At 41.2% G+C, this 12,616-nt stretch overlaps 1 protein-coding gene across 1 annotated transcript in view; it reads right to left on the reverse strand.

Moving 5' to 3' along the window:
* Positions 1-4,084: 4,084 nt before the first annotated feature.
* Positions 4,085-12,616, reverse strand: part of LOC308641795 (uncharacterized protein) — a gene marked incomplete at its 5' end in the record, with an annotated part of 47,849 nt that continues 39,317 nt past the window's right edge. Inside the window, 2 exons of the mRNA XM_081280390.1 lie at positions 4,085-4,767; positions 5,209-5,490. Of these exons, the coding sequence (XP_081136516.1) occupies positions 4,201-4,767; positions 5,209-5,490 (849 nt within the window). The 3' untranslated portion in view covers positions 4,085-4,200. The remainder of the gene's footprint in view (positions 4,768-5,208; positions 5,491-12,616) is intronic.

Below are 12,616 nucleotides of genomic sequence, written 5' to 3' on the forward strand. Positions count from 1 at the left end.
GGATAGTCAAATTAATTTCCATTCCAAACGCCCTAAACCTAAATTCTGGCCCTGGCAAGAGCTGATGGATCCCCGGGAAGTCATTTTATCATTTAAGTTTTAGTCTGTGCTTTTGTTGTCATTTCATTTTCCTCTGCAGCCTGTGGACACTCTTGCTCCTGTTAGCAATGCAGTCCACCTCGTGGTATCAGCAGGCTCCTGTGTGTTGATCTCACCCAGCAGACGTAAGCTCTGGAAATGCATGGAGCTTGGATTGGGCCCACCACAATTAGCCATCAGCCCCAGAGAAGGAAATCACTGGAAGATCACCTTTCAGGGGCTAGATCTGAAAAAGACGAACTTCCCCTCTGCCTGCATTTCAATGACTAGAGTTAATCCCCAAATCTGTTGTACAACAGAATAAAAAATGGTCATCTTCCTCTGAGCCAAAGAGAGAAATTAAATGGTGCAAAGAACATATAACATTTTTTTTGTTGCTGCCCCAGAAAGCAGAGTGATTGCAAGCAAAGGATTTTTTAAAAGAAGAAATACAAAACAAAGATAATACAATTTCATTTCTCCCAGATGTCTACATGTAGTATTTTCCAAAGTTTAATCATTCCAGCACCACTTAGTAAATTTTGCCATGATCTTATGTGCTTGTTTTTTTTTCTTCTTTGAATTGACTCTTTTTATTAAATGTTTATTTTTTAAAAAATGAATTTTTTTTTGTGTGGGGGGGCCACTGCTAGGAATAGAAAATCAGTATTTCTCTGATCTATATTAAAATAAGTTATGAGATAGAATAAATTAATCCGTTCCTAACTTAAAACATTTTGCATATCACTAGTGGGCATTCTACACTTTGGGCAATAGGATCTCACTACATTAGAAACACTCAAATGCTCATCTCAAAATGCTCCTCTCTTCAGCACTGTGTGTTGAGGAAAAGTAGAAGACAAAAGAAATCCAATCAGGTTCCTTCTTACAAGAATATTTTTCTTTCCTTTTCACCTTCTCTCCTTCCTTCCTTCCCTCCTTCCTTTCCTCCCTCCATTTCTCTTTCTCTCTTAAATTCTCTCTCTCTTTCTCTCCCTCTTTCTCTATCTTCTCTTTCTGTTAGATTTTGAAGAGAATGAAGGAGGGCAAAACCTTGGGAGAAATGGCTCTTTCGTTAGCTCCCCTGCTACTTTTCTCAAGACATGGTGAATTCTGATCATGACGGTGAATTCTTCCAAGCAGAATTAAATAGTCCTGCCCAGGGTGCTTCCAGGATAACTCCACTACCCCAATTCCCAACCCCCTCCCCCCCAGGCTCATCTTCACTTCCCAAGTGGGCATCATCCCTAGCATGCTGGGCTTCTGGTCGCTATTTGCAACTCACTGTCCAGCAAAGAAGGGAAGGCAAGCTCTTTAATCTTGGATGGTGAATGTTAGCTGAAGCAAAATCGGCCAGAGCCCTTGGGTGGCAGCTCAGATTAGTCCTGTCAGCACTGGCCTCAGGGCTGAGAAGCTGGCGTTGTTATATTTACCTGCCTTCAATTTTGCTAAAACAGGGGGAAAGCCTTGTAGCAACGTGTGGATTCAGTACAGTGATCAAAACGGCCCCATACGAGCGCCTGTGAAAACAGTTCATTTTCCTATCAACTGAGTTTTACATCTATCCAGTAAATTTTATCTGAACCCTCTAACTCTAGTAAAATATAGCAAAGTGCAATAAATTTCACTTTATGGGTTTTACAGTTTGAAAATAGCTTCAGGCAGTCTGGTTACTGAGGGAACCCAACTGGAGCAGTCTCCAAAGGTTGGTTTGTATATGAGGGAACGACTCCATACCCTCTGGTGTCCAGTTCATTTGGGTGAAGTTACCTGCCACTTGAACATCATTTAAGGCACACTGAAAATCCTATGTCTGCACCTGCAAAGCAGCTTTAAACAGTGAAGCAAGCAAGCAATTAAATCACTAAGCAAAGGGCTGCTAGCTTCCCTGGGACACCAGCAAATGAGCTTCATTATGAATGGGGATTAAGTCACTGACTTATGACAACATAGCTGACTGTTCCCAGAGGTCCCCTAGGCCTTGATTTTCTTCTTTCCAAGTGGTTTTATACTGGGAGTAAATCAAATAACATTCCACTTTCCCCCAACCAAAAATATTTTTGCAAATTTCCCTGAGGCAAGCTTTCTTATTTTCAACTGGACTTTAATTGACTGTTTTCCTTGCCTTTATAAGTTGTCAGGAGCTGAAAAATCCTGTAACGTAACAAGGCCTGGCCACCATAGCAATCTGAGCTGCATAGGACCTCCCACTACCCAGACTTCAACTGTTCCTAGATGCCTTTCCCTCTTTTTCATCAGTTGAGCCCTCATGATGGATCCCATGTGCTGGCACCTTATTCCTGTCCCTTTTATAGATAAGGGCCCCAAGGTCAAGGCTAGTTAAGAAATTTGCCCAGTGTCACAAAGCTAGCAAGGGGAAAAGCCAGATTTAACCACAGTGGCTCTGACTTTTATCTCAGAGTCTTCCCCTGCAGTAGTTTTTTCTTCTGGTGGAATCCTGAGCGATGGAAACCATACTCCCATGTTAAAACATCCATCTGCACAAATTGATAAGTATGATGGCTTTTTGTATTGGCCTGGAAAGTGAGGATTTGCTTTAGAAGACTGAAAGGGAATGCTGGAATCTCAGGGGGAAGGGTTAGAAGAGGGAGTGGTCCCAAATGAATCCTTTGAACATCTTGGACCAGAAAGGGTATGGTAAGAACCTAAAGAACTTGGGTTCACGAGAGACTGCAAAGCTTTGATCTTTGGGAACCAGATAATGTAGTTAAACTGAGACAGAGTGGGAAGACAGAGTCAGAGTGATTCCACTGCACTGCCAACTTCCCCAGCCACAGGCCTTCCCCCAAGAAGGCATCAATGGAAGCAGAGATGAAGCAAATTGCTCAGGTGACTTGTGGATGTCCTCACCTGCTCCTCTCCAGAGAGGACTTTGGCACATGACTTCCTATTCTCCACCTTCTATCTCATCTCTGTTTTATAGCTTTTGATATTACTCATCACGACTTGCTATCAACATACTGATCTTATTTGCTCCCTTCTCTCTCACTGAGAATGGCAGCTCCATGAAATCCAGGACATTCTTTGTCTTGTGCATTGATCCCCAAAGTCCAGAATATAGTCAGAATTTCATAAATACGTATTGAGTAAATGAGTAAAATGTAGACAGGAGATATACCTGAAAGTCCCAGAGATAATTTAGATATGGTCAGTTGGGGTAGGGGTAGAGGTTGGATATAATGGAACAGAAGTCCTAAAATTGAGGCCAAGAGGCATCAACATTTAGAATTTATAAAGGCTGGGACAGTTTTGTTCCAAACACCATGTTAATGTGATTTTAAAACCTGTGTAGTATAGATGAGAAAGTATAGATGAGAAAGCAAAAAGTATAGATGAGAAAGTATAGATGAGAAAGCAAAGGCTCATAAAGATTAAATGAACTACTTGCTGCAGTCCCTCAGAAAGCATGTGGAAGAATATGAACTTTAAGCTATCATTGAGTCTATAGATCATGCCATTTCCACTATACCTTGTTGGCGAACATCTACAACTTAGCCCTGTTTCCCATCCATGAGAGAGAGAACAAAGAGACAATATGAGCATAAATCTCTCAAAAGAACAGCTGCAACATATCTTTTGTTTTGACAATTCAATACAGGGCCAAATCTCAAAAAAAAAAAAAAATAAAAATAAAGAATAAAACAAAACAAAAACAAATGTGGCCCAAGTTCATGGCCTTTGTGTGCCAAGGTACAGCCAAAACAAAAGGGAGATCTCTTTGATGTAGGAGAACTAAAGCCATCTCTTCATGGTCAGCCTGCAACATAGAAACATTTTAAAGCTGTGGTTACGCAAAAATGAACTTGAACTGTCCTGTTTCATGGTCCACATAACTTTCTAGGTACTCGTGCTGATGTCACTCAGAAGGAGACTGTGGTATTAAATATTCGAGGCCTTCTTGTGTGAAGCCAGCTTATTTTTATTGTGGTTCACAATGATAGGATTTGGGGGGACCCAACATGGCGGCCAGCGAGGAGGCAGCACTTTCAATGCCTCCGTGGTAACGGGATCAGAGAGACTCATCAATACACCTACATGCATCCTGCTGAGAAACTTCTAGCAAAATTCTGCTGAAAGGAGACCTGCCTGGAACTAGTAAGTTTAATTGGAGGTGTCAGCTTGTCCCAGACGACTGAATCTCGGCAATGCAGAGCAGGGGCACAGTCCCGCCGGCCGCCGCCAAATGGCTGCAGCCCACACGTTGCAGTGAACGTAGGAGCGGGCGCTGCCTGCCTGGGCCCCCGCCGGCCCGGCTCTGAGAACCGCCGCCGGCAGCTGCCGGACAGCCACTGCCCACACGTTGCAGCGAACCTGGGAGCAGGCACTGCCTGCCTGGGCCCCCGCCGGCCCGGCTCTGTGAACCAGCGACAGCCACCGCCCACACATTGCAGCGAACTTAGGAACGGGCGCTGCCTGCCTGGGCCCACGCCGGCCCGGCTCTGTGAACCGCCGCCGGCTGCTGCCCACACGTTGAAGCGAGCTTAGGAGCGGGAGCTGCCTGCTTGGGCCTCCGCTGGCCCGGCTCTGTGAACTGCCGCCGGCCGCTGCCCACACGTTGCAGCGATTTTGGGAGCGGGCGCTGCCTGCCTGGGCCCACGCCGGACCGGCTCTGTGAACCGCCACCGGCAGCTGCCCACACGTTGCAGCGAACTTGGGAACGGGCGCTGCCTGCCTGGGCCCACGCCGGCCCGGCTCTGTGAACCGCCGCCGGCCGCTGCCCATACATTGCAGCGAGCTTGGGAGTGGGAGCTGCCTGCTTAGGCCCCTGCTGGCCCGGCTCTGTGAACCACCGCAGGCCGCTGCCCACACGTTGCAGCGATCTTGGGAACGGGCGCTGCCTGCCTGGGCCCACGCCGGTCCGGCTCTGTGAACCGCCGCCGGCAGCTGCCCACACGTTGCAGCGAACTTGGGAACGGGCGCTGCCTGCCTGGGCCCACGCCGGCCCGGCTCTGTGAACCGCCGCCGGCCACTGCCCATACGTTGCAGCGAGCTTGGGAGTGGGCGCTGACTGCCTGGGCCCCCGCCGGCCCGGCTCTGTGAACCGCCGATGGCAGCTGCTCACACGTTGCAGCGAACTTGGGAACGGGCGCTGCCTGCCTGGGCGCACACCGGCCCAGCTCTGTGAACCGCCACCGGACGGCCACGGCCCACATGTTGCAGCGAGCTTAGGAGCGGGCGCTGCCTGCCTGGGCCCCCGCCCGTCCGGCTCTGTGAGCAGCCGTCAGCTAAGGCCAAACACCCGCTGCCCACGCGTTGCAGTGAGTGTGGGAGAGGGCACTGCCTGCCCGGCCCCTGCCGGCCCGGCTCTGTGAACCGCCTCTGGCGGTTCGGGGCTCCAGACGACCACCCCCCACCTGCCAGCCCGGCGCTGCAAACGACCCCCGACGGGCTCTGTGAAAGGCCCCGCCCACAAGGCGAACAGCAGGAGTGGAGACCCGCCCAGTCCGTGAGGAAGAACTGCTGCACAGAGATTGACTCCTGCCTACTGAGAGGAGAAACTTGGCCCGGTGGGCATAGCTCCATCTACTGGAAGAACAGTTAATCGAACTCTAGGACTGCATTTATAAATTTTTTTTTTTTTTGCTGTCTTTTTAAATGTTTTTTTAATCCATTTTATTTTATTCCATTTTTAATTTCATTTTTCATTTCTATTATTATTATTTTTCTTTAAATTCTTTTAAATGTTCTATTTTTTTCTCTTTCCTTCTTTTCTTCTGTCTTTACATTTCTTTTCAATTTTCTTATTCCCCCTTCCTTGAATTCTACCTGCTTACTCTCATTCTCTTTAGTGACTTCCTCCCTTCCCTTCTAATACCTTTCCTCCCAAGCATCAAATAAATTTATAGGAGTAAACAGTAACTCAGCAGTCAAACAGAACAAGAAGCAACATGAGCAGCATGAAAAAGCAAGGAAGAAAAGGAGTGCAAACAATGCAGGGCAGCCTAAATATTCAGGAGGATATAGAGTCATCAGAAAAATGGTCATATAAAGAACTCAAGGAACACCTTAGACAGATGGAACGGAACCTTAAAGAGGATACAAGACAGCAAATTCAAGCAGCGAAAGAACACATTGAGAATGAATTACATAAACAGATAAAAGAAGAAGTTAAGCATCTTTATCAGGAGATAGAGATTATAAAAAAGAATCAAACAATAATCTTAGAAATGAAGGAAATTATAAACCAAATTAAAAACTCAAATGAGAGTATCACTAATAGAGTGGAGCAAGTAGAAGCCAGAATGTCAGATAATGAAGACAAAATATATCATCTTGAAAACAGTCTAGCCAACTCAGATAGGCTGGTTAAAAATCACGAGAGAAACATCCAAGAGATATGTGATAACATAAAAAAACCAAATTTAAGAGTCATCGGGATAGAGGAAGGGATAGAAATTCAAACCAAGGGAATGAGTAACCTGCTAAAGGATATAATTACAGAAAACTTCCCAGAAATGAAAAAGGAAACAGATATACAAATTGTAGATGCATACAGGACACCGAGCATACAAAATCACAGTAGACCAACGCCAAGACACATTCTTATGAAGATATCCAATATACAGAACAAAGAGAAAACATTAAAAGCTACAAGAGAAAAGAGGCAGATTACATTCAGGGGTAAACCAATAAGGTTAACAACGGATTTTTTATCACAGACACCGAAAGCGAGAAGATCCTGGAACAAAGTATTTCAAACACTGAAAGACAATGGATGCCAACCAAGAATTCTGTACCCAGCAAAATTAAGCTTCAGGTACAACAACGAAATAAAAATCTTTCATGATAAACAAAAGCTAAAAGAATTTGCAGCCAGAAAACCAGCATTGCAAAGCATCTTGAACAAAATACTACACCAGGAAGAAATGAATAACAATAACCAAAGCCAACAGTGGGAAGTACCTCAGTAAGGACAGACGGTGGGGGGAAAGCTAACCATGGAGAAACAAACTAAATTTAAAAAAAAGAGATAAATAATCAAACATGGCTGGAAGTACAAAACATACATCAATAGTAACTCTAAACGTTAATGGTTTAAACTCTCCAATAAAGCGACATAGGCTGGTAACATGGATTAAAAAAACAAATCCAACAATATGCTGCCTCCAGGAGACACATCTGACTGGAAAAGACGTACACAGGCTGAAGGTGAAAGGTTGGGAAAAAATATACCACGCACATGGTCCTCGCAAGCAAGCAGGGGTGGCCATCCTCATATCAAATAAAATCGACTTCAAGACTAAATTAATCCAAAGGGATAAGGAAGGACATAATATACTGTTAAAAGGAACCATTCAACAACAAGATATAACAATTATCAATATTTATGCACCAAATAATGGTGCTGTGACGTTCATAAAACAAATTCTCCTCAAGTTCAAGAATCAAATAGACCACAACACAATAACTATGGGTGACTTCAACACACCTCTCTCACCATTGGACAGATCCTCCAAACAAAAGTTGAATAAAGAAACTATAGAACTCAATATCACAATTAATAACCTAGACTTAACTGACATATATAGAATATATCAACCATCTTCAAGTGGATATACGTTTTTCTCAGCAGCACATGGATCCTTCTCAAAAATAGACCATATATTATGCCATAGGGCAACCCTTAGTAAATATAAAGGGGTGGAGATAATACCATGCACTTTATCTGATCATAATGGAATGAAACTGGAAATTAATGATAAAAGAAGGAAGGGAAAATCCTATATCACATGGAAAATGAACAATATGTTACTGAATGATCAAAGGGTTACAGAAGACATAAAGGAGGAAATCAAAAAATTCTTAGAGATAAATGAAAATACAGACACAACATATCGGAATCTATGGGACACAATGAAAGCAGTTTTAAGAGGGAAATTCATTGCCTGGAGGTCATTCCTCAAAAAAAAGAAAATCCAACAAATAAATGAGTTTACACTTCATCTCAAAGCCCTAGAAAAGGAAGAACAAAACAACAACAAATGCAGAAGAAATAATTAAAATCAGAGCAGAAATCAACGAAATTGAAACAAAAGAAACTATTGAAAAAATTAACAAAACTAAAAGTTGGTTCTTCGAAAAAATAAATAAGATTGACAGACCTATAGCCATGCTAACGAAGAGAAGAAGAGAGAGAAATCAAATCACTAACATACGGGATGAAAAAGGCAATATCACAACAGATGCTACAGAAATACAGAAGACAATTAGAAATTATTTTGAAAACCTATATTCCAATAAAATAGAGGATAGTGAAGACACCGATAAATTTCTTAAGACATATGATTTGCCCAGACTGAGTCAGGAGGATACACACAATTTGAACAGACCAATATCAATGGATGAAATAGAAGAAGCAATCAAAAGACTACCAACCAAGAAAAGCCCAGGACCGGATGGGTATACAGCGGAGTTTTACAAAACTGTCAAAGAAGAATTAATACCAATACTTTTCAAGTTATTTCAGGAAATAGAAAAAGAGGGAGCTCTTCCAAACTCATTCTATGAGGCCAACATCACCCTGATTCCGAAACCAGACAAAGACACCTCAAAGAAAGAAAACTACAGACCAATATCTCTGATGAACCTAGATGCAAAAATCCTCAATAAAATTCTGGCGAATCGAATACAAAAACACATCAAAAAAATTGTGCACCATGATCAAGTAGGATTCATCCCTGGGATGCAAGGATGGTTCAATATACGGAAATCAATAAATGTTATCCACCACATCAATAGACTTAAAGATAAGAACCATATGATCATCTCCATAGACGCAGAAAAAGCATTTGACAAAGTACAGCATCCCTTTATGTTCAAAACATTAGAAAAACTAGGGATAACAGGAACTTACCTCAACATTGTAAAAGCTATCTATGCTAAGCCACAGGCCAGCATCATTCTGAATGGAGAAAAATTGAAGGCATTCCCTCTAAAATCTGGAACAAGACAGGGATGCCCTCTATCACCACTGCTATTCAATATAGTTCTCGAAACACTTGCCAGAGCAATTAGACGAAAGAAATTAAAGGCATAAAAATTGGAAAAGAAGAACTTAAATTATCACTATTTGCAGATGACATGATTCTATACCTAGAAGACCCAAAAGGGTCTACAAAAAAACTACTAGAACTAATAAATGAATTCAGCAAAGTGGCAGGATATAAAATCAACACGCATAAATCAAAGGCATTCCTGTATATCAGCTACAAAACTTCTGAAACGGAAATGAGGAAAAACACTCCATTCACAATATCCTCAAAAAAAAATAAAATAAAATACTTGGGAATCAACCTAACAAAAGAGGTGAAAGACTTATACAACGAAAACTACAGAACCCTAAAGAGAGAAGTGAAGAAGATCTTAGAAGATGGAAAAATATACCCTGTTCATGGATAGGCAGAACTAACATCATCAAAATGGTGATATTACCAAAAGTTCTCTATAGGTTTAATGCAATGCCAATCAAAATCCCAATGGCACTTCTTGTAGAAATAGATAAAGCAATCATGAAATTTATATGGAAAAATAAAAGACCCAGAATAGCAAAAGCAATACTAAGCAGGAAGAGTGAATCAGGCGGTATTGCGATACCAGACTTCAAACTATATTACAGAGCAATAGTAACAAAAACAGCATGGTACTGGTACCAAAACTGGCGGGTGGACCAATGGTACAGAATAGAGGACACAGAGACTAATCCACAAAGTTACAACTATCTTATATTTGATAAAGGGGCTAAAAGCATGCAATGGAGGAAGGATAGCATCTTCAACAAATGGTGTTGGGAAAACTGGAAATCCATATGCAACAAAATGAAACTAAATCCTCTCCTCTCACCATGCACAAAAGTTAACTCAAAATGGATCAAAGACCTTGATATCAAATCAGAGACTCTGCGTCTGATAGAAGAAAAAGTTGGCCCCGATCTACATATTGTAGGGTCGGGCTCCAAATTCCTTAATAGGACACCCATAGCACAAGAGTTAACAACAAGAATAAACAAATGGGACTTACTTAAACTAAAAAGTTTTTTCTCAGCAAGAGAAACAATAAAAGAGGTAAATAGAGAGCCTACATCCTGGGAACAAATCTTTACTCCTCACACTTCAGATAGAGCCCTAATATCCAGAGTATACAAAGAACTCAAAAAATTAGACAACAAGATAACAAATAACCCAATCAACAAATGGGCCAAGGACCTGAACAGACACTTCTCAGAGGAGGACATACAATCAATCAACAGGTACATGAAAAAATGCTCACCATCTCTAGCAGTCAGAGAAATGCAAATCAAAACCACCCTAAGATACCATCTCACTCCAGTAAGATTGGCAGCCATTATGAAGTCAAACAACAACAAATGCTGGAGAGGATGTGGGGAAAAGGGTACTCTTGTACATTGCTGGTGGGACTGCAAATTGGTTTGGCCACTTTGGAAAGCAGTATGGAGATTCCTGGGAAAGCTGGGAATGGAGCCACCATTTGACCCAGCTATTGCCCTTCTCGGACTATTCCCTGAAGACCTTAAAAGAGCGTACTACAGGGATACTGCCACATCAATGTTCATAGCAGCACAATTCACAATAGCTAGACTTTGGAAACAACCCAGATGCCCTTCAATGGATGAATGGATTAAAAAAATGTGGCATCTATACACCATGGTGTATTATGCAGCACTAAAAAATGACAAAATCATGGAATTCGCAGGGAAATGGATGACACTAGAGCAGATTATGCTTAGTGAAGCTAGCCAATCCCTAAAAAACAAATACCAAATGTCTTCTTTGATATAATGAGAGCAACTAAGAATAGAGCAGGGAGGAAGAGCAGGAAGAAAAGACTAGCATTAAACAGAGACATGAAGGGGGAGGGAAAGGGAGAGAAAAGGGGAGTTGCATGGAAATGGAGGGAGATCCTCATTGTTATACAAAATTACATATAAGAGGCTGTGAGGGGAATGGGAAAATAAGCAAGGAGAGAAATAAATTATAGATGGGGTAGATAGAGAAGATGGGAGGGGAGTGGAGGGGGGATAGTATAGGATAGAAAAGGTAGCAGAATACAACAGTTACTAGTATGGCATTATGTAAAAATGTGGATGTGTAACTGATATGATTTTGCAATCTGTGTTTGGGGTAAAAATGGGAGTTCATAACTCACTTGAAGCTTATGTATGAAATATGATATGTCAAGAGCTTTGTAATGTTTTGAACAACCAATTAAAAAAAAAAAGAAAAAAAACACAATGATAGGATTTGCCATTTTCGTCGTCCTTGAAACATCTTTTCAGACATCAGTGGTGGAGTCTTGGTCCTATCCCTTGTTCCCTCACAGCTCCCGTGAGAATTTTAAACCTTATTTTCCCAGGTGCACAGAAAGTCAATTTGTAGTCAATGATTGCAACTAATCACTATCTTATCCCCAATTCCATTTCAACAATGGAGAATGAAGTGACTTTTAAAAGAAGACCAAAGGGAAATTCGGTTACAAACATCAACAGAAAATGAAGTTGAGATTAAAATGAAATCGCCTCTTTTGCCAAGAAGTTCCATTCCTATAATATGTTACCTTGGGAAAATGTTCTTAAATACAGAAGAAATTTTATGCAAAAAGCTATTTATAGAAAGAGAACATTTGATGATAGAAAACTGGAGAGAACCTGACATCTACAAAAGGCAAAAGGATCTGTAAGCTACAGTTATATCCAATGGGACATATGGTATAACAAAAGATTATGAATTAACATAATAACCTAAGGATTTGCTTGTGCTTTAATATGAAGAGTGGAAAAGTGGAAAATGTAAGTATGCTGCCATCAAAATTAACTATAAAAATTAGTTTTAATACATGGAAGAAAATACAACAAAATGTTTAAAAAGCTATATTTGTATGATGGGACCATAGATTATTTTTCTTTCTTCTATTGGCCCATCTGAATTTTTCAGGTATGTTTTATATTTACATAAAAAAAATGTGCTGATGCAGCTTATTTTTTTGAACTTTATTTTTGCCAGAAAGATTTCTAATCCTCTTACAGGAAAATAAAAATCATATCAAATCATTTCTATTTCTTGATGTCTGTGGCTTTAAGATGAGGATCAGTTTTAGAAGAATCATTCAACCTCTTTTAAAGCATTTTCAACTGGCCAGTTTATATGCATTCTTTCATCTAATTTCCATAATGATCATCACTTAAGGAGAGAGACCATTATTATTTGAGTTTTATGTATAAGGAACTAGAAATTATAGAAACTTATACATCTTCATATATGAATCTGCAATCTTGTAATACACACACACACACACACACACACACACACAAAGAAATATGTACTTCATGTATGTTCCTGGTTCCTGGCACAAAGCTCCCTAAAAATCTGGTAATTTCCTAAGCAACAAAGATGTTAGATATAACTTTTGTTCTAATATTTGGTCATTGACTCCAGGTCCTGATCCCATGATATTGTCTGAATGATAAGAGATTTGGTGATTGTTTTAACCATGCAGCTCCTGA

Source organism: Spermophilus citellus (genome assembly GCF_964194105.1).
Source record: "Spermophilus citellus genome assembly, chromosome: 2".
NCBI lineage: Eukaryota > Metazoa > Chordata > Mammalia > Rodentia > Sciuridae > Spermophilus > Spermophilus citellus.